The sequence below is a fragment of the Cavia porcellus genome, unplaced genomic scaffold, assembly GCF_034190915.1.
Source record: "Cavia porcellus strain 051 isolate PalLab524CR breed Dunkin Hartley unplaced genomic scaffold, mCavPor4.1 scaffold_7, whole genome shotgun sequence".
Lineage (NCBI taxonomy): Eukaryota > Metazoa > Chordata > Mammalia > Rodentia > Caviidae > Cavia > Cavia porcellus.
The window spans coordinates 68,186,878-68,209,284 of NW_026947490.1; the positions used below are offsets into that span (position 1 = coordinate 68,186,878).

The 22,407-nt window shown below is 51.2% G+C and overlaps 1 protein-coding gene and 1 long non-coding RNA gene across 12 annotated transcripts in view; one reads left to right on the plus strand and one right to left on the minus strand.

Moving 5' to 3' along the window:
• The window catches only part of Frmd4a (FERM domain containing 4A), a 561,761-nt gene that overhangs the window by 9,431 nt on the left and 529,923 nt on the right, over positions 1–22,407 (minus strand). For all 11 annotated transcript variants that reach the window (XM_063253783.1, XM_063253785.1, XM_063253781.1 and 8 more), the window contains 7 exons: positions 16,707–16,840; positions 13,487–13,609; positions 10,668–10,896; positions 8,450–8,506; positions 5,271–5,508; positions 4,469–4,636; positions 2,541–3,418 (listed from right to left, as the gene is read on the minus strand). In XM_063253783.1, coding sequence (XP_063109853.1) covers positions 2,541–3,418; positions 4,469–4,636; positions 5,271–5,508; positions 8,450–8,506; positions 10,668–10,896; positions 13,487–13,609; positions 16,707–16,840 — 1,827 coding nt within the window. The remainder of the gene's footprint in view (positions 1–2,540; positions 3,419–4,468; positions 4,637–5,270; positions 5,509–8,449; positions 8,507–10,667; positions 10,897–13,486; positions 13,610–16,706; positions 16,841–22,407) is intronic.
• Positions 5,505–9,181, plus strand: LOC134477017 (uncharacterized). The gene is made up of 2 exons (XR_010048903.1): positions 5,505–5,723; positions 8,434–9,181. It is a non-coding gene; the product is annotated as an uncharacterized LOC134477017 (long non-coding RNA).

Here is a 22,407-nt window from a genome sequence, read left to right on the forward strand (position 1 = left end):
AGATACAGCTTCTTTATAAAACAAAACAAACAAAAATGTTCTTGGTACTGAGGGCAGAACCCAAGGCCTCACACATGCTGAAATGGGTGGTCTCCCTGAGCTGCGTGATCATACCGGTGCAGCTTCTCCAAATTATCAGCCTGAAGTAGGCTCCAAAAGATCTACCTAAATAAAGCAAATCTGGCTAGAATATAACTACTCTTGTACTTTGCCATTGAAACTTATAAAACTATGGTACCTGATAGGGTCAGGGACAACCTCCCGTCCCCACCCTTCTGCAGTACTGCAGAGTGAACCCTGGGCCTTGCACCTGCTAGATGAGACTCTACTGCTGAGCTTCGTCCCAGCTCTTTTTTGTTATTTTATTTTGAGACAGGGTTTCACTAAATTGCCCAGCGTGATCCTCCTGCCTCAGCCTCTGGAGTAGCTGGCGTTTCAATATGGGCTGGTTTTCTCGGCCCATTAAACCCTTTAAATGATACACGTAAGTGTACCTACTCTCATATCTTCCTAGGAAGTAGATGGCCAATTTGCTGGGCTAATTTTTTTGTTTTCGTACCAGGGATTGAACTCATGACCTCGAGTTTGCCAAGCAGGCACTTACGCCACTAAACTAAACCCCTGGCTTACTGGGCTAATTTTACAGACAGGGAAGGCACATGAAGAAGGCTCAGGCTGGTGAGACACTCATGATTGCCAGACTGGCTTTACTTCCATCCCTGGAGCTCGTAAGAAGGGTCAGTGTGAGGTGAAGGCAAAAGCCTAGGGCCTGGTGGGTCTGGGTGGTCACTTTGTCCTTCAAGACCTAGGAACTCCCTTCCGTCCCTGTTACGCTTTGTGTCCAGATGTCCCCAGAGCCTCACACTTTTAGATGGGGCTTTCTCAGAGGCAGCTGAATCTGCAGGGTGTGACTGGTTCATGGTTCAATGCTGGGATTAGGGGTGCCGGGATTAGGGATGGGATTCACTGATTGGACTGGCACTGCCCTAATCCCAGCAGACCAGATATAAGGCCAATAAGAGGCTTGCTCCTCCTTTTTGCTCTTGTTGCTTTTGCTGTCTTCTGCCATGACCTGCTGCCCTCCTTCCTTGGACCCAGCCCATCATGGACTGAAACCTCCACAAACTGTAAGCTAAGTAAACCTTTCCCCCTTTTAACTCTGGGCATTGGGTATTTTTTCTTGGCAATGAGAAGAAGTAACTAAGACAGTCCCAGAAGACACCCTCACCTCACAAATGTCAGTGACTGCGTTTCCCTGCTTTGTGCTTTTACTTAAGTGAGTCAGCCCCTGACTGGAGCTCCTCTCCATTCTCCCATTTTGTTCTTAAAATGTTCATTATTTCTGCCTCAAAATCTTCCCTGTTCTTTGTCTACAGTAAACAGGACACAGAAGAGTGCTTCATTGCTCTCTGAGAATGCAAACAGGCCCACGAGTGTGCAAACGAGCGTGACCACAGCAGCATACCCTGACTGTGAAGCCAGTGCTGGCTGCTAACACTGCTGTCAGGGAAACTGCTGAGACTTCCAAGGGAAGGAACAATCTCCTCCATTTGAAAACTTGATTCAGTTACTGCTCAGTGCTGAGGACAAAACAATAGGACAGCTGGACGTAGTGGAACACACCTATCCTAGCACTTGGGGGTGGACTGCTGCGAGTTCGAGGCCAGCCTGAACTGCAGAGCGAGGCCCCGGCTCAAGAACATAGATTTCTAGATCAAATTTTGATTATGGAAATTATGGAAATCAGAGATAGTATCAAGGATACTGAAAACACTATAAAATCACTTTATGGACGCCACTGAAATGAAACATCATGGAAGAGCCACCAAGAGCTGCCTACTCTGCTATCCCTCCGCAGGTCTGTCTGCATCTCAGGACTTCAGGACCTAGCCCCACCCCCGACCTGCTTTCCTTCCGGGGCTAACATGGGTGTGGAAGGCACTAGAGTTTCTCTTTACCAGGACAAAGATCCACCGCTGGCTGGCTAGAGCCCCAGACACCTCATTCTCGATGTCTGTCTGTCCTTACTTGGAGGAATGGTTTGCATTCCACAAGAAAGCAGAGAGAGTTGACTCTGCCTAGGGGATACTGTGAAGACCAGGGTTAGAATGGGAGGGCCAGCAGTGTTAGGGCCTCCTGCATCTGACCGGAAAGTCCCTGGAATCTTGACTCCCTTCCCTCCACGCAAGGTCTGAGAGCATAGATGAGCGGCCTTTTGGCTCATCCGGCTGCACAGCTCCACAACAGGCGCCCCCTCGTGAAGCCAGGCCGGAATAGCATCACCGAGAGCCGCGGCCTTTTGCGCCGAAATGGCAGGGGCGCATGCGCAGTGAGGCCCCGGGTTGGATTGGGCCTTGCAGTTAGCACCACGCGTGCTCTGCTCGCCTCGGGGCTAGCGCCTGAGCAATTCTCACCCCCACTGCACCTCCGAGCCACATCTAGCTCTGAAGTCCGTGATCGCTGCGGCGGCTGGGAGCCCGGACTGCCGGCCGCGCTCCACGGACCCTCCCGGCAGCTGGCACCCTGGCCATCCCGCTCACCTGACGTGGCCTTGCACATCTGGGGCATCCTGGTGACCCTGCTGTGCGCCACGAAGGTGCTCTGGGAGGAGGTGCTGTGCTGCGAGCCGCTGTCCGAGGACGCGGAGCTGGCGTGCGACAGGCGGCTGTGCTCGCGCTGCGACGCGCTGGAGCGCTGGTACCACTGGCGCAGCTCGTCCGACACCGCCGCGCGGCCCCGGTCGTGCGCGCCCTCGCGGCCCAGCGATGGAGTCCGCAGGATCTGCGAGCGCGACGGCGTCAGTCGGCCCGCGTCGGCCTCGTCGGCTGGGCCGCGCCAGCTCTCCTTGAACAGCCCGCCGGCCGTGTAGGAGTTGGACGTCTTGAACTGCGCCTTGACGCTGTAGTGGCCCTCCTGATCGCTCTCCAGGCTGCGCACCACCACGGGCGTGGCACCGCCCTCGATGTACAGCGGGTACTCCTTGATGCGGTACTGCGAGCTGGGCTGGCTCTGACTGTGCAGGTAGACGCCACCCGAGCCCGCGCCTGCGCCCGCGCCCGCTCCGCGCGCCGCCAGGTTGGGCATGCTGCCCGAGGGCGCGGAGCCCAGCGCGCCGGCCGCCCGCTGCCGCTGCCGCCGCCGCTGCCGCGCCTTGGATGGCGAGTCCTCCGCCAGCGTCGAGTAGTTGGCGTTCATCTGCGCGGGGTAGTAGTGCTCCGAGCTCGAGTGGCTGGTGCACGACGAGCAGTCGTCCATGGGGTCCGAGCCGTTGCTGCTACGAGTCCGCGGGGTGTAGAAGTCGGGGCTCCCAGTGTCATTCTCCGAGCCCAGGAGCTTGCCCTGGGACTCCAGGCTGGAGCTCCGGTGCCTAAAGTGCAGTGCGAGGCTGTGCAGTCGCGTGGGGCTGATGTCCACCGACCTGCAGGGAGACGTGCTGTGGTGAGTGGTCTGGGCAGCGATGCCCAAGGGGACACGGGGACGCGGACGCATGGAACCTCGGAAGCCCGTTGCCCTGGGAACCAGAAGTGTGCCCTGCCCTGCGCTTCCAGGAGCGAAAGGGAGCTGCTGATTCCTGGCCCTTGGTCCACCTGGGGAGCTGGACTCAAGGAAGGTCTCCTCTGAAAAGTGTGCCATGCCCCGGCTATGGCTCCCCAGCTGCACGCGCAGTGGAAAAAACATGTAGAAAAAAATGATGAAGACAGTGATTCTCCAGATATTAAGGGACTTGAGGCCTATAAGGTGGCCATTCTTCTGGGTTAAAGTCCACAGGCACCCTTTCATGTGGCTTAACAAAATATTACCACGAACCCCATCTCGGCTGCGCCCCACTACCCGTGAAGACTACGGATGGTGGGCTGGCGGCTGGGGGCCAGGACCCTTAACAATGAAGGAGATAGGGGCTGGGGATTTAGCTCAGTGGCGTAAGCGTCTGCCTTGCAAGCAGGCGGTCGTGAGTTCGATCCCTGGTACCGATAAAAATGAAAAAGACAAAAAAAAAAAATCAAAAAAAAAAAACAACAACAACAACAACAAAAAAAAAAAACAAAAAAACAATGAAGGAGACGACCCTGGGGCTAGCGTGCAGCCAGGTGGGCTCCTCCCGGTACAGGCCAGACCCGGAAGTCCTACCAAGTGGTCCTCTGTGACCTGGTCTCCGGTTCTTTTTAGAAAACGAATGTGTGATTCACTGATGCCCTTATGGTCGCTCTTTTCTAAATTTACCCCTCGAGGCATTTTAACAAGTCTAGAATAAGGCATGCAAAGGTCATCGCATGGGTGAGGCACCCTCCTGGGAAGGCTCAGTCCTGGACTGTCCCTAGGTGCCGAGGACTCTTCCCCGTGTCCCCAGATGTGGAAGGTGGGCCGGCCCGGGACTCCTGGCAGAAGAGAGATTTTCACTCCGCCTCATGGGCAACCAGGCCTCACAGGTCAGCCATTCTTTGACTCGGGCTGCAAGCCGGGCACTCACCTCGCGGAATGGACATAGTGGGGACTCCTGACGCGCAGGTCTGGCGTGGACGGCATGCTGGACTGCGCGGTCCAGGGCGGCAGGCCGCGGATGGGGCTGTTCTGCAGCGAGCCGCTCCCACCGCCCGCTTCCGCGCAGCTTCCAGTGCTGGGGAAGCGCTTGTGGTTGCTGCGGACCAAGGGAACCACGCTGGTCACCCCGATGGCAGCATGGCGCCTGCTTCTGGGGCTCCCTCCTGGCTCCCACAGTCCTGCCCACCCGGGTGAGGGGCGGCCCAGTGAGGGTGTGCGAAGTCTCCTTCTTACAGATTTTGTTTTCCAAGAGATGCTGCTCCCCTGTGGGAACACCCTCTTGGAGCTCTTAGAGTGCAATTAAGGGGGATGAGAAAAACAGAGAAGCAGCAATTGAGGCCTTCCATTAGCACAGTAATGAGCTGATAATGTGCAGCTCCGTGGCTCCATAGCAGCCGCAAGACGGTTCTGAGTTCTGAGCCACTCTGGGATGAGTAGGAGTGGACGCTCATTTACCATTATGGAATCCTGCAACCTAAGATTTCCTAATCAACTCCTGTGGAATTTAACGACATGAAAGCCATCTGCCAACACGCTGGTTGGGAGCCAAAACTTTGGGTGACAAATCTGCACCTCAATAGGCTGGGCAGCAGAGGGCGCCGTGAGCACAGCGCTGGCCAGAGACACCTGGGCGGAGCTGGGCCCCTTGGGACATGGCAGCCAGTTCCTTTCAGGACAGCTCTGGGGTCCTCTGCGGCATGCGGGAGAGCAGCCCTTGCAAATGGACTCACCTGGCGTGGCCGTGGGAGGAGCGTTTCTTGACCTTCTCATAGGGCTCATCCAGAGAGGACTCGCTCCACATCTTGGGTTTGATGGGTGACTTGTCATAGTCGCCGCGGTGGCAGTGCATCTGCCGCAGGCCCTCCAGGGACTGAGGCGGCGGGGGCCTGTGGTGCGAGGGTGGCCGTGGGGGGAGTCCCTTGTGAGGAGACTGTAAGGGGGATATTGTGCTGGTGACCTGAGAGTCTTCTGCGCAGAGACGGAAAGACAGAGAGGACTGAGCAAGGGCGTCCGGTCCCCACGGCCGAGCCGAGCCCCCCGCGCGTCCTTTCTGGGCTTCACTCCTGTTGTCACTGAGGGCCAGCGACTCCCTGCCCCCGGATGTCCAGACAAAGAACCTCGACTCAAGGCTCCAGGTGGATTCCAATGCAAAGAGGAGCACCGATGTGTGTGCGCATGTCTGTGTAAGAGAAGCACCGCTGTGTGCATGCGTGTCTGTGTAAGAGCACCTCTGTGTGTGTGCGTGTTTGTGTAAGAGGAGCACTGCTGTGCATGCATATGTCTGTGCGTAAGAGCACTGCTGTGTGTGTGCGTGTGTCTGTGTGGAAGAGGAGCACTGCTATGCGTATGTGTCTGTGTGAGAGGAGCACTGCTGTGTGTGTACACGTGTCTGTGTAACAGGAGCACCTCTGTGTGTAAGAGGAGCATCACTGTGTGCATGCGTGTCTGTGTGTAAGAGCACTGCTCTGTGTGCATGTCTAAGAGGAGCAGCGCTGTGTATGTATCTGTGTAAGAGGAACACCACTGTGTGTGTGCACGTGTCTGTGTAAGAGGAGCACCTGTGTGTGTGCGCGTATGTGTAGTGTTGGGGACTGACCTTACGACCATCACTCTGAGCCACCTCTCCAGCTCCATTCATTTCTGTATTTTAAAATTTGTGGGCAGGGCCTTGCTAAGTCACTAATTTGCCCAGACCTGGCTCAAACTTTAGATCCTCCTGCCTCAGCCTCCCAGAGTGCTGAGATTATGGGTGTTTGTCACTGCTTCTGGCTGAGGTATCACTTCTGATTAGGCATAAATGAAGTCTGAATCTTAACTATATGTCAGCAAACATTTGCTTTATACCAAACAGCAAAATGTAATTATTTCCTGCAACTCTGCATTCCTTTTTTGGTACTGGGGTCAAAGTCAGGGCCTTGTACGTACTGAGTAGAAGCTTTTACTTGTGAGCTACCCCAGCCCAGTGGCTCGGCTTCCGAGAGACATTAAGCATCTGATTTACTCAGGGACAGAGTGAGCTCTCAGAGCATTTTGTCTGCTCTGTTCACCCACACAGCCTCTGGGCCAGATTGACCCGACCGTGGGTGCCCAGAAAACATCAGTTGGAGGAAAAGGACAGCATATAGCAGATGTGCCCGGTGCATACCTGGGGTTGGGCCTGGGTATCCACTCCACATTTTTTACAGAGCTACCCATATTTTCCTTTAATCTGTTCTAATAAATTTTAATTATGGAATGACCTTCAAGTTTTTTGGAAGGAGAAAGGCTAACATCCCCCTCCTGCCTTCGGGTAGTAAGGCTCTGACCCACAAGGATGACCTGGAGGACTTCCGGAGCAGGCTGGTCCAGTTAGCAAGGAAGGTGCCTGGCCGGAAGTACCAGTGTGAGTGCAGGCAGCGGAGGAGGAGGAGGCAGGGAAGCATCGGGCCGGGCGAGGCCAGAGGGTGTGTGGGTACCAGGGACATCTAGGTGGTAGTGGCTGGGGAGCAGGTAGCTGCCCCACTGTGCGCTCTGTGAGCAAAGCCAGTGGGGAGGAGTCCCAGCAGAGGCGTTGGCTTTGTCCTTGAGACACAAGAAAACCTCACACCTTGCTCCACACAGAGGTTTGCGGTGAGACCCTCCTGTCTGAGGCCCGCTTGGAATGGCTCCTCGATCTGTGTTCCGTGACTCCTGCGTACCCAGCGTAACCCAAGCCTGACCTTGAAACCGGACCTCTGGGAAGCTTGTGCTGCTCTTGGCCCCACAGAAATGGTCACTGCTGTGATGTCTCCAAACTAGTCAATGACATCATCTGCTGTTCCCTTCCCAAGGACTCTCACTGACTGGGCCTTGCACTGTTCCTGGGGGTACTGGGAAACCGAGGCAGTCCTAGGGCAGGGACCCCAAGCCACCCCAGTCCTAAGAGCCTACAACCTCTCTCCCCTGCATGTAAGGAAACAGACAGTATGTTTACATTTTTACAGTCCGATTTCTAGTAACAGGGCCACAACAGCTGGGTAGATAACTCACCAGACTGTCCTCAGGTCACAGTGATCATTGTCATTATTACTACTGCAGTTACCCTAACTACTCTGACGTGGGTAGGCCCTTGGGGTTTTCATTGGAACAGCCATTGACCACTGATGGCCTGAGGTTTCCCTAAAGGGCAAAAAATTAAATGCTATTTACTGTATTTTCACATAATTAATACCTCCCAACATTTTGGTTGAGAGCATGTCTGTGGGCGTGTGCTCAGGTGTGAGTCTGGGGTGGGATCCCTGCCTCAGCAGGCGGTGGTGGTGGTGGTGGTGGTGGCAGGTACTGGTGGGGATGGGCTGCAGGTTCAGCTCTGGTTTCTAAGCATCACCCAAGAAAACACTCTGGGGACTACCAGGTTTGAAGAACCAAATAGCGAATAAGAGACAGTTTCAGGGGCTGATCCTGTGTCTGTGGGGAAACCTCACCTTTCCTTGTCACTTCTAAGAGAGAGATAGGTCGTCGGTGTGCTTCCTTCTACTCCTCTCAGGACTGGATTCCAGTCCTTGATTTGTGGTTTCTACCAAATCTATTTCTCCTCTTTCCGATACATATTATGAATACTCAAACGCAAACCATCCACAGAGTATCGATTCTCTGCTCAGTTGCAAAGGTGGTTTTGGCTACTACAAAGTGAAGCACTGTTCCCTGAGTATCACCTTAAATCTCACACCTCCGGGCCTTGAGAAATCCTGAAGCTCTAGTGAGCATAGATTCTGTACAGAGAACCATCCGCCCCCGCCCCGTGGTGACACCAGGAAAGAGAGGGCCAGCAGTAACTCTGGCTGCCATCTCGACCTCACTCTTTCTTACACGAGGCTGCCCCAAACTCCATACAGACTGACCTCTGTTTAATCAATGTCCTGTCTTTTAAAACAGGAAACAGAAAACCTACCATCTTCGAGAACAAGGGCATCGGAGAGAGAGCTGTCTTCACTGGCGATATTTCCATCTGGAAGCCACAAAAACAGAAAGTCCTGAGGTTAGCACATTCTAGAAACAAAACCCTTTCTGTAGAAAGCGTTTACCACCACGCAGCCTCTTCTTCCCTATCGGAGCTCAGAGCTGTCTGAAATCGCTGCTGGGCGTTTGACTGCCCCACAGCGCGTGCTTAGCTCGCCCTGCCTGCCCACCCCACATCACAATGGGCACGCTGTTTGTGTCTCTCTGCTTTTATTTATGGGATACTGCAGCGCAAAGCAACCGACTGTCTAATACAAAGGCTGCAGGCCTGGGTAAGCCCTGTCATTGTCACAGTGAAGACTCAGGGCATGTGACGACTGGACCACAGCAAGGCGATTGCTGTTTATTCTGCAGATGGGAAGCCAGGGCAGGAACTGAGAATGCTCACATGGCAATAAAGGGCTTCTCAGAAAACTCCTGAAGAGAAGACAAGACCTCTCTGGAGCTTATCTCCATAGTGCTTAGTCAGCACTGGTCCTGAGGGACACAGCGGGACAACCCTCCTCCTCCCACCATGGGGGAAACTGAGGCGCGCCCAGGAGGAGGCTCTGTGTGAAGCTGCACTGCTCTCACAGCAAAGTTAGCCAAGGTCCTCAGGCTTTGGAGTCCAAGCCAGGGTTTTACTTTTTGAAATAAAAAGCCACGCAAGGGAACTAAGAAGAACCCTCCTCATGCATGAGTTATGTGGGCCTTAGTAATGAAAGCCTGGTGTCAAGGAAACAGCCAAGGTGGATTCTTGAGCAGATTAGAAAACAGCTGTAGGTGTGGCGGGAAGGGCTCAGGAGTTGGCAAAGATAATGATTTAAAAGCCCGTCCCTTCACAGGCCCGACAGGACCACACCCTCACAGATAGGCCGGAGAGCAGGCCCTGCGGTGGCCACAGAGCGAACCTCTCACTGTTAGCCCCAAAGGACACTTTGGCGGCTGGGGAGCCCTTGTGCCTTTCAGGGGATGGAGGGGTCTTGAAGGAGTGGGAGACAGAAGGGCTGGCAGCCCACAGCCCTGCTAGGAAGCGGGGCACACTGTGGGGTCTTGGCCAAGGATGACGGGCAAGACAGAGACATGGGTTCTCCGATTCCCTGGAGAAAAGGACCAAATAGCCAGCTCCACACTCTCCTTTTCAGTGTGACTCACTTCATTCACATGTTTGATAGGAACAGCTAGAAGACAGGGCCTTGACTTTGGCAGCTTTTAATCCCCAGGACCACATTATTTCCTAATCTCTCTCTCTCTTTCCACATATATGTATCAAGTTTATCACTTGAAGTGTTTGGTTCAGTGCCTTTACCATCAACCATCTTCTGTTTGGATAACATTTTCATTTTGCCAAACTGAAATGCTAGACCCATTAAACAATGATCCTCTGCCCCTCCTCTAAGCTCCAGTTCCTGGAAATCTTCATTGTACTTTCTGTGTTTCTTGAGCAAAAGTATTTTTAAACATATATACACTGCGCAAGAATGCTTGACATATATTTTCAAGAATTTTCTAAGTTAGAAAAAAACCATTATTGAAATGAGGGGAGACTTGATCTTTCTTGGTAGATTCTGGGGTGTGTTCTTCTAGAGCATACCAGATACTGTCACCCGAATCCCTGATCCTGGCCTTCAGCCCGAGGATAGACCACTGGATGGGGACCGTCTAGTCTGACCAAGCCATGGCTCTTGGGACAGCAGGCCCCTGAGAACATACTCAGTCTAGGGGACAGAGGTTAGCAGATGGTGCAGCCCTGCCCCTGGGTCCCCCCGCTCTCCACCTTGCTCTCCACCTTGCATTTGGGTGGCCAGGTCCCCTGCAATGGCAGAGCCTGGCTAGCCCTCCTAGGACGGTTGAAGGTGAGGATGTCGGCTTGACTCGGCTTGGGGAAGGTGGAGAAGTGTGACCCACAGCGTGAGGCTGATGCCCTGGGAGGTATGGGCAGTGAGGCTCTGTGCAGTCCCTGTCCTGGTTCTGAGGGCACAGAGTCCAGTGCCATGACTTGGTCTCAGCCTCATTTGCATCACATGATCTTATAGCTGGACGGTAAGGCACAGGATGGGCAGAGGCTACTGAGGCCATGCAGGAGTTGGATGTAGGACCCTGGGCAGGAGCTGTGTGTAGCTCCCTAAGGCTCTACCTGGGGAGGGGGCAGGGCATGGGGTGGCACTGACCGTCTATGACCAGCGAGGCCCTCTGGGTGGGCTTCTTCCCAGACTTGATGCGGTTCTCATTGATTGCATTTTCAATCTCCTGCAGCTTCTTCAGTGCATTCAGATATGAGGTTTTCCTTTGCTTCTTCAGTTTTTTGCTGACATTGGGGTCACTGGCCAGGCGGCGGGCAGCCTCTGTGATCTGGGACTGGATGGCAAATTCCCGCTCCAGGCGTTCCAGCTCAGCTTCCTGGAGGAGGGGAACACTGGGGCTCGTGCTTGGGCGAGAGATAGCTACCTGCCCCTCCCTGGCGCACAGTCCTGCTCTGGCAGGAGGTATGGAGACCAAGCCTTCCTGAGCCCTTTGGCTGTCGTTTCTTTTCCACCTGGGGCCCACTTTCTGAAGTGATCCCTCACATTCTCCCCACATTTGCTCACAGTTGCGCATCCCCTGCCTCTCCTGTCACCTTCTGGAAGCTCACTGCCAGCTCCAGCTATCTGCACAACTGCCCCCCCCAAGAAAATTTTGCTCCAGCTGTGAGAAGCCCTCTGCTGGGCAGTGGTAGGGCCAGTTTCCCCCTTAGCTCTGTGGCTGAGATCAAGGCTCCCCCCTCTGTCCCTCCTGGGTAGCCTGCTCCCAGCTCTGTCCCTTCCTGGGGCTGGGAAGAGGTTTCCCTTCATGCTCTGGACCACTACCTGTCAGGTGTGCCTGGAGGACTGGGCTGGACAGCACCCTGGGCAGCTGTGTGCTGCTGGCCAGGCTGGGCAGCCTCCTCCAGTGCAGATGTGTGTACGTGGACTGCAGAGTGGCAGGAGGAGGTGGCTCATGCATGCATGTGTGAGGATTTGGGGCTGATGCAGAATTCCCCCAAAGTCTCAGGCTTCCATTTTCTGACTTTTTCTCTTCCCCTGTGAAGCCACTCTCATCAAAGTCAGCTGTAGGAAGTACCTGCTATGTTCTGACTTTGAAAATGGGCAGCTCACTCTCTATCTAGAACAAGGGCCAGAACCCTGAGCATCACCTGGGGACTTGCAGGAGATGGGGACTTGCTGCCAAAGCCCAGACCTCATAAATGTGACAGACACATTGCTGGCTTGGCTCTTCCTCTAATCCACAGTAGCCGGAGTGGGGAACTACGCCTCCAACTCTAAGTCGGTCAGGAGCTGATGCAGCAGGAGGCAGATCACTGCATTGATGCTTTTCCCACACGGTGGCCCAGTGACATAGTCCTGTCCCTGTGCACACCACACCAGGGCCAACCTCTCTTGCTGGATTTCAATTACTTTGGAGCAGGTGGGACGGGGGAGGGGGGATGTGAAGGCTAAGGGGAAATATTTAGGAGATGACAGCTCCCTTCCCACCCACGCTGTCCACATATGTCCTGTGGGAGGAAGGAGATATAGAGCTGGACTCCTGCCCAGAGCTCTGAGGGACAAAGACCTTCTGTGAATTGGGCTCTGCTGAGCAGCTGTTCCTGGGCAGTTACGATGGCCTCGGCCCACGGAGACCTTGAATGCTGCGGGAGCTCAGAGCGAATCTCCACAATTTAACTTGCCAATGGCTATGTGACCAGGAGAGGGGATCGGGATTCCAGGGGACCCCAGAGTGATGACGCACCCAAGAGGGCATCTTCTGTTACCCAGGGGACTCTTTGGAGTGGGGCAGGAGAAGCCTGAGAGAGCATGGGGCACTGACTAAAAGTAGAGGTGCTTTTAGGGTTTAAGTGCCAGGGTCTGCCCCGTGTCTCTCTGGAGTTCCAGTGACCACCTGGATGTGAAAAGCAGCTGCCTGCTGGTCTCCTCCAGGCCTCCCCTCCTCAGCGCTTCCTCTCTACTCACAGCAGCTCGTGTGTCCCGAGCCTCGAGTGGGAGCTTGGTATGGAGTCTCATCTACCAGTCATTTATTCCTGGGGCAACCCACAGAGTCAGCATTCTGAAGTTCACAGAGAGGAGCAGCCAGGGAGTGTGGTCCCTGGGTCCACTGGACTCTGCAATTATGGCTCACAGGTGATTCCTAACACCTGTGAGGACCCCAGGGCACTCGGCTCCCTCACCTTCACCCTCATGATGACCGTGCATTGTGTGACGTGAAAACATGTTTCTTCCATGTCACTTTCCGAAGACTAGAAATGCAGCATCCCCTCTCCCGCTGCCTCCGAGTCCTGACCTCTTACACCGCTGTCTGTTACCTGGTCATGAGCAGTGCTATTCATGATAAACTGAGTAAACTAGGACAAAGCTTCCTGAGGTACACTTGGGTCCTCTTGGAGTGATGCTGGATACTCATGGCCCAGCCAGAGACACAGTGCTTTCTTCCTCCCCAAATCTGAATTCTCCAGCCTCAGCCCCTGACAGAGTCCCGTCCAATGAGGATAAAACCCAGTGACACATGGCTGTGTCACACTTAGACAGATGAGGCCAAGACAGACCAAATGTCCTGCTTATGCTGTGAGATTTTACCAACCCAGGGTATTAGGGTCACAGTGGCCAGCAGTGACCTCTTCCTAGCGAAGGACCCCTTCCACTCAAGAACAGAGTTAAGTTCCCTTCCAGCTTCGTGTTTTCTTGCACCGATCAGACATCAGGCACAGCTCTGAGTAGAGGGCCAGGACACCACTCTGAAGGCAAGGGCACATGGTTGAAGCCCGGCAGTGTCAGGCAAGCAACTCCGACAGAAGATCAAATGCTTAGTAGGACCAGCAAGCTCATCCTCCCAGGGAGGCCACACAGCATCAGCCAGCTCATCAAGAAAAGGCAGGAAGACAGATACGGAGCCTGAGCAGCTAGGAGCCAGAGTAATCAAGGACAACAGAGACCCCAACACTGGAGGGAGAGCTCACCTCTCCTTTGGGCAGGAGCTTCTGTTCATCCAGCTTGAAGGCAGTGCCTATTCTTCTCCGCACGATGGGCGGCTCCTCCCCTGGGTCCAGTGGGTATTCCACAGGGAGCTTGCCGGTGAGCTCCTGCAATGAAGGGAGCACTTTGCCATGAAACAGAGCAGAGCACGTGCTGGCCATTGTTCTAGGATGGGGACACACACACACACACACACACACACACACACACACACACACACACGTACTTTAGTGCCCAGATCAACCAACAGATGAGAAGCATCAGCATGGAGCTACAACACAACTGCACAAAATGAAATTTCGTCTCTAAAACGTGTGCCAGTGCTCTTTTCCCTTCAGACCAGTGGCATTCTGAAGTTTTTCCTAAACCAGTTTCTGTCAAGTAAATAAAAGTCTGCTGGGCTTCTTAATATTCTGCCCTCATTCTTGCGCTGATCTAACGAGTGTCCTGAGTACCTGCTGTGTCCCCAGCAAGGCCACACAGCAAGGTCAGGAAACAGCAGTCGACATAACTCTGAGTCTTTCTGAACTCTTCCCACCGCGTCCGACATTCTCTACCATCTAAGTTCAGGATTTCTTTCAAGTGAGCATTCATAGGAGGAGCGCGATACCTATACGGCCCTTCCCAGAAAAGTGCATTATCACACAGTTGCAGTTGGAACATGGATAGTAATTATCTCCTCTGGCCAGCGATGAAGGGACATGCTGAACAGAAGACACTAACTTGCATATAATTTAAGAGTTTAAGAAACTGAAAATGTCATCTATTTGATTAACAAGGCTTCTGGAAGATCTGCTGTACTTCGGGCTCTGGGTCACTGTGAGCTGTGCACAGCTCGGTGTGAGGTGGTGCTAACCCCACTGTGCAGCCAGCCATCACGTGTGTGAAGCTTCCTAGTCCCAAAGCAGTGCAGAAGCTGCACAGACACTCAAAGGCTGCTGGGGTACGTGAGAACTCAGGAGTGTCCTGCTGGGAACATTTGTCATCCACACAGAACCTTTCTGTGCCAGGCGTCCAGTGGTGGTGGGACTTGCATCAGTGGAGGGACACTGTTTTCCACTCCTGTGTCCTGAATGACCCGGAAGCACACGCAGCATGTTCCTGTCTCCTGCACCTCTCTTTCCATCTTCACAGCACTGGGAGTGACCCTGCACTTTGGTCCTCCCTGTAAGCGGCTCAGAGCACAGTGGCTCCGTCTGAGTCTGACATTGCAGCATTTTTCCCTATGACTTTCTTCCTTTTGGAAACGTGGTTCAGAGTCTGCCAAGTAGCTATGCGTTAATTCTACAGCTTTTTGACTGGTTCTCCCAGAGTCTGTCTTTTAATGTACAACTATTGAAGGTTCTGTATGCTCAGGATGTTTTTGTTCGTTTTGCATCTTGAAAAAGGTGGGTGAAGTTGTTAATCATGTCATGGATTTATAATGCTAAAGTGTTTGTAGTTTTTTTTTTTTTTTTTTTTGTCTTTTTCGTTTTTATCGGTACCAGGGATCGAACTCATGACTGCCTGCTTGCAAGGCAGGCACTTATGCCGCTGAGCTAAATCCCCAGCCCCAAAAGTGTTTGTGGTTTTAAAAAATATTTTTTAATTGAGGTGACCAATTTTTCACTAGCAGCCTTAAAGTATCCAAGTCAAGATCTTGGTTCTGCCGACATTTAATCTGATTCATGTAACCAGAGCTGTGTGGCACAGGCTAATTTCATGCCCTGCCACGGGGCCTCTCTATACTCTGCTGGAAGCTCCCACTGTACCCCAGACTGGGTGCTGTGCTTCCCACAGGTCGAACAGAGCTTCCTGGCCCTGAGCTGAGAGGGAGCTGCCTGAGGACAGCATGGATGGCCAGGCGCCCAGCTCTGCACCGCCACCCGGGTCAGGAGCGGGGCAGCAGAGTCTTGCTGGGCTTTTTCCACTCAGGTTATGATTCTGCTGTCACCACTGAGAACTGAGGGCCTTGTTTTCCTGATTTTGCTGTTGTTTCTGGGAGACACAGGGAGACCCTACTGTGTAGGCCAGCCTTGCTCCGATGTGTTCTTGCGTCTAATGTGGACTCGTTGTTGGGTTTAGGGACTTTTCTTTTGATTTTAAGAAAACAAGGTTTTATAAGTTATTAAAGGCAGACACAAAATCCTGTATTTTTTCACTCCTTCAAGCATATTCTTTGTAAAAATGTCGCTAATACTAACAGTATCACATAGCACATTCCCCCAGCCAAGCCAGCTGCTTTCCTGAGATTTGCATGGATTTGTACTAATGTGGTTCTGCTTTGAGTGGGCTCCGGCTTAAATCAATCCAGACCATAATTAAGCCAAGTTGAAATGTCACGTGATCTCATTCTGTGGACCTGCGTCTCATTCCTTCTCTGCAAAGCATTATTATCTGGGGGAGGGGACACGTCTCAGGGCTGGCTGGAAACTCCACCTCCTCCTCATTCAGCTCTGGCTCCCAGAAGAGCTCTTTGTCCTGTTATGGGGCACCCGACCACTCCCAGGAGCGCACCTCCCACACTGTGTCCATGTGCACACACACACCGCAGTATGTGCTACACTTAAAAATGCCGTCCCGAGACTCTTCATAGAGGGTCACTGAACAAGCAGAAGAAAGAATGGAGATTCCATAAATGCAGAAGTAGACTTCCGGGTCCTCTAGATGCTCATGAAAACAGAACCTGGGGCAGTCACGGCTCGGGGAGACAGCTTTCCACAGAATTTAAACATATCACTAGGTGATGATTTCTCTTTTAAAAAATGAAAGTCAGAGATGGTAGATCCTGAGGTTGAAGGGGACTCACACATTTCATGTGGTATCCTGGGTAACTGACCAGCAGGGATGCTCCATCCACAGATAAACAATATCCCCAGGAAAAGAAAAAACGGCCGACAATAAATCCAGGCCCAGAGTGTTGGGGAGTGCAGGTCATTTCCTGTGAAAGGCAAGAGCACACAGGAGTGTGCTCTGTGAACTCTGGGGGTGTGTGTGCATGCGCCATGGCTTGTTCTGGCTTGACGTCTGGCCTCTGGAAGGTCCCGTTAAGGTTCTATGAGCACCAGCTTTGGTGGGTTACAGGGTCCCTCAACCGTCACTGGCTCAGCTACCGCTATGCTTGTCATAGAAGGGGGCATGTGTACAGCATTTGTGGGAGCCCCCACCTCCCCAGGACATCTCTTAGGAGGGGACATTGCAAACCACACAGACGCAGCTGCTCACCGCCTCTCGCAGACAGAGCCGCTTCAGCTCCTCTAGCCTCTGGCGCAGAGTCTCCTCCAGTGCTTCCTGCCGGGACTTCAAGGCAGCCAGCATGTCCTTCTTGGCCGATTGAGAGCTGTCTGACTCCTGAGAACCTGCCGGTAAACAGTGGGTTAAAAAGAGCAGCTGACAGAGGATGTCCACCTGGGCCACTTTAGCAGGGTCCCACACCAGGGATCGGGGCAGTGGGGGTGCTCAGCTTCCAGGGGAGGAGAGAGTTCAGGCACTGCCTGGAATTATGGCTGCTCAGAGGACTGACAGCCCTGAAAAAGAAGTCTGTCTTTCCTGATTATTTTAAAATATGTCACATGCCTGTCTTAATCTCACTAGCAAATTTCAAATACATTTTACACAATGAAAAACGAAAGTTCAAGCTCATCATTCTGTTTTTCATTCATCCATTTACAAGTGTTGATTTTAATTAAATTCTTGAGTTTTTGCTTTGTGCAAACATAATGTCTGTTTATCATAAAAGTTTTGAAAATGTAGGCAGGTAGAAAAATAGCCCATAAACTAGTGACCCAGAAGTAACCACTCGTTGGCATTTTCTTCTGCCTTTTTTCTATGAATATGTATATTAAAAGTACAATTTGCATTTCATCATATTTTGTTAACTTAATGCTGTATCATGAACACACCATCTCCGAATAGAAGTTACACGTAGTTTTCCTGTGCTTTCCTGCATAGATTATCTATGATGACTCCCACAGCAGGCTGCTAGATATGAAGCCTTTGTAGAAGAAAGGAAACTGTGAACCAAACAAAAGGAAAATAATCTGAAATGCCAAAGGCAGGAGTGTGAGACCAAAAAGAATAATTTCTGAGCCGCCTTGTTTAGATCCTTGCATAGGTTTCCTGTAACGAAGCTCTTAGACTTCTTTAGCCTTGCTCATTGGTTAGGGAAGGCACAGTGCCTCCCAGGAAAAGGGCAAGCTGATTATTGCTTTTCTTCTCATGCCCATGGAGAGCAGAACTGATATAAATAAGCAGGTGTTATTGTGCATTCAAGGGGTTCGGGCCCTGCTGTTGACAACAATGGCAAACTACCCTGAAAGCCTACAGAAATCAATCTAATTAAAGTTGGCAAGATCCCTTCTGTGAAAATTACAACACTCTGCAGAGAAAAATTAAAGACTAAATAAATGCACTGTGCTCCTGGATTGGACAGTTGGTATTTTAAAGGTATCAATTTGCCATGAATTAAAATATTCAAAACAATCCCAAGAAAAGTCCAGGAAGAATTCTTCTTTTATTTCCCCTTCGGAGGGGAATAGGAGTTGTATTTCCATATGAAACAACAAAAATTTTTGGACAGTTCAGTGACCTTGTGGCAGATGTGAGAATAATCCGACTGGGATTCCCAGAGTCAATGATTTGGTTCAGTTTCTTCTATGGTAACGAAAACATCTGAATAAGAACCACAGAAGGCTTTGAACCAAATAGCTGTGCTATATTCAAACGCTTCCCTGAACATTCCATCCTACTCTTTGATTTAGGATTTCTGGGCAGGAAACATATATCCCCTCCATCACCATGCCACTAGACACTTCTAACCCTAACCGTGAAGTTCCCTTAGTGTATAAGTGCACTTTGACTCTGACATGGCTTTGTTCTTTTCTCTCCACAGTACATTTGAGCTTGCAGTTAGAACATCCATCACTTGTAGGAATGTACCATTTTTACACCTCCCCAGTAACAAATAAATATGAGCTTGAATGCACAAGCAAATAAATGTCATCTGTCACATATTTAGATGCTATAATTAAATTATATTTCATCCCGGAAAAAAGTCCAGTGTCTTTAAGTTGTTCATTCATTGAAGCGACCTTCTGGCTCCGAATCATGGCTGTGGCTCTCTCTGCTGCAGTTTGATACGCTTCAGCTACAGGTTTCTAAATTTAAGAGCAAAAGCTTGGTCCTCACCAAGACTCCATTACCTCACTTGTGCCTCTCAGGTACTAAATCAGTAGGGTGACGTGTTCATGGAACACAGCCTGCATATTATTGCAGGCTCCCCTTTCTGCAATGGTTCAGGTTTTCCAGCTCTGTAAGTCAATTACCCTGTGCTTATCAGCACTAAAATATCTCCAGTCTATATCCATCTAGTGTGACAAGGTTAAATCATTATGAATCTTAATCTGGTTCTCTCAGTAACAGTCACCAATCCCACTTGAAGATACAGGAAAATTTAATGAGGTACTCTCTCTCCCATCAGCTAAAAATTTAATAAGAAGGTAAAATAATACTGCAAGGAAGTCAGACTGGAGATTTGAAAAACAGACCAGGAGACACTCAGGCCCAAGAAGATTAAAGGATTTCGAGCTCAAGTGAAAAATTCAGTTTCCCCTTTCACCCCCACCTAACTTCTCAGTAGGAAATGGTGATTTATTAACTCAAACCTAAGAATTAACTATGTTTAAGAACAGCAAAAGTCACATTATTAAACACTGGGAAGAAAAGTGCACAATTTTTGGGTGACCGGATCTGCAGTTATGGGATTAGTTAAAATCTGGCCTTTAGGTGCAGGGCTGATTAATGCTACCTAAATTATTATTTACTATAATTAGCCTAAATACAAAAGTGCATAGGATGGGCAAGGTCCTGGCAGGCCAAATGGCTCCTGAGTCCTTTTCTGAGGCTGACCATAGCCTAACACCTGTGTGTACCTTCAGGTTGGAAATCTCTGCAAGAGAAACCTACTGCCTGGGGATCAAGTCCCTGCGAAGTGGCTAAGTGAGCCCACTGTGGACACGCAGAGGATAAAAAGGATTTGGATCTAATGAAGTCTAAACCACGTGACCTTAGGGGAGTTACCAGCCCTCCTGCCTCGGCACTCAGCACTGTATAAGATCATGCATGTGGGGTACCTGGTGCCGCGCCTGAGGCAGGTAAACCCTCAGTCCAGGGCACAGTTGGCACAAGTGCATACACACACACACACACACACACACACACACACACACCCTAGTAGACTTAGAAAGAGAGAAATCACTGAAGCGCCTTCCTCTGAGTTGCTCAGGTAGGAGCAGCTCAAAGAAAAGCTCCTCACTGCAATTCAGAGCAGGAGGACTTGCTTGGCCTCCAAAGCTCACCTGAAGACAGGAGAAACAGAGGTGTAGACCATGTTTTCAAATTCTATTTCTTGAGCCCTGGATTTGCAGCTATGCCTCTGGGGCTGCCACAGACAGAGATGGGAATCAGGTCGGGGATCTGCTGGTCTCCTCTCCCTACTCCCCAAGCCAGAGCACCTCCACACTCATGGGTATAAGGCCACAGGTTGTCAGACTGGATTGGAAAAAGGCCCCACTGCCTTTACACCTTGAAAGGAGATCCACTGTTCTGGGCCCTGAGTGTCCCAGCTGCTCCGTGTCCCAGCTCATGAAAACCAAGCTGGGAGGCTGTTACCCACGGTTAGGCACACAGGGCCACTCTGAGGAGAGGTGGCCAAGTGCCCAGTGACAGTTCGTGGAGAGAAGCTCCCCAGGCATTGGAGCCCAGACTGCTTGGTAATGCTAAGCAGGCACCTCGCCCTCTGCCAACACCCCTTGGCTTTCCTTGAGCCAGAAGGCAGAGAAACAAGGCTGCCAGACGTCAGAGGGCAGAAGCTCACTCTCCAGCTGGCTGCCTCTTTCCCTTTGGAAGAAACAGCCTGAGGAAAGCCCCGGGGCTCAGGTCAGTGGTGGGCTCCCAAGTAAAGTGGGAGGAACATGTAGACCTTGTTGTAGACACAGAAAGAAGTTTAAATCGGCATCGAGCTGATGGAACAGAATGGAACGGGCCGTCTCTGCTCCTGCTGTATTGTGCACTGCCAGTTATCTGAATGTACAAATCTCTTTCATGGTGTAAGTTCAGCCCCTTAGAAATTAAAGTGGGGTAAACCTGCTGTCTTTGGGAGGGGCTGATGGATAAGACGTTCAGGTTTTTGCTGCTAAGCAGCGGGAGAGGGGTTACTCACTTCTAGGAGCCATCATAGTCTTATCTATAAAGTGCTCCACTGACCGCCTGCCAGGATTCCGCCAAACCTAAAGAATTTGCATCTCAGTTAAAACCTACTCGGGTAGTTGCCTCTTACTGCTGTCATTTCTGAAGTTTTTACAAAGAGGAGTCATAGACACAGTATAATCTGCGCTCTTTCTCTCTTCCTCATCCAAACCTCCAGAAAAGACAAGCGTTCTGCCAATCTTTTGGTCTTTTCTTTCATTCCCTGCGGTAGCCTCCTGTGGTTGGGAGAGCAGATCTAATCAGCATCCAGTGCTTAAAAGACTTCCCATCTTCTCTTATCAACAGGCCAAAGCAAATATATGTAAGACTGAATGCCAAATGGGGTTTAATTGGAACTGTCTTTAAGGTTAGTGAAGTAGGGAGATGGATGGACGCCTCCTTCCCTGTGTCTAGAAGATCGAAATTTCAAGGTGTCTAGACAGAGAACACAGTAGCCAAGGTAGCTGCTTGGAGGGATGTCCAAATCTGATGAGTTGGTGGGAGGCTAAGGAAAAATCGAGGTGTTCTAAATAGTTTTGGGAGTTACACAGAATGTATGATTCTGGGGGTTAGGTATCAAGCAGTACCCAACAGTACTTAAATGCCCAGGAGTGTGTGTGAGTCTGGCACTGGGGGCTCTCCGTGCAGAAGCTGCTGTGTTCCCCCTGTGCTCCTGATGAACTCCAGGACCCAAGTGGGTCACACAGCCTCCTAAGGTTTCAGCTCCTTCCCTTACATATTGAGGATGAAAACTTGGGAGAGTTAAGAGGTCATGCTTGAAAGATGCTTAGATGAAGGTTCAGGACATAGGCGGGACCATATGGACATCAGCAGTCATTCTAATGAGAAAGTGTTTCCAGCTTTCATTAGGGGTTGACATCCCAATTCTAGAGGACGCCACAGAGCAGGAGAGGAGAGGACAGAGTGGACAAGCAAGGACAAGCTGAGCGTGGATGGCTGCTGACTGCTTCCCTTTAAGAAGTTGGGTTCCTTCTCTGACTTACAGCTAGGAACACTGAGTGTCAGGGGTTCACTCTCCAGCAAACCCTTCCTCCCTGTTAGTACCCAGGAAACATCCATCTGACTGATACTAGAGGAGAATATAATCTTTTGGCTTAGGCTATTTTGTGATCACATTTCAATCAAAACCCAAAGAATATCACTGAAATAGGTCACCAATAATCTGACTGATGTGGAGGCGAAAAAGCTGCCATAAAAAGATAGACCTGCCAAGGGCAACGATGCATGTCTATAATCCTGGCACCAGGAGGCGGAGGCAGGAGGACTGCTGCAAGTCCAAGGCCAGCCCGAGTGACATATAGTGAGTTCAAGGCCAGTGTGAACTAAAATCCACCAGCCAACCAACCAAACAAATGACAGTCCTATAGGGTGTGGTGGTGCATACCTGCACTCCCAGCACTCTGGGAGGTTGAGACAGGACCATTACAAATTCAAGAACCATCTGGGCTCTAAACGAAACCTTGTCTCAAACTACAGTGAACCCTTGAGTTACAACTGGCCTCACATAAAAACAATTTGGGTCATGACCTGAATTTTCGGTTTCACTTACGACCCCTAAAGTCAAGACTTATGACCCAAATGACCCAAATGCTGGTCACTGGTGCACTTGTAAATGAAGACTCTCAATGCCAGGAAAGTGTAGGTAAGCGTCAGTCCAGGC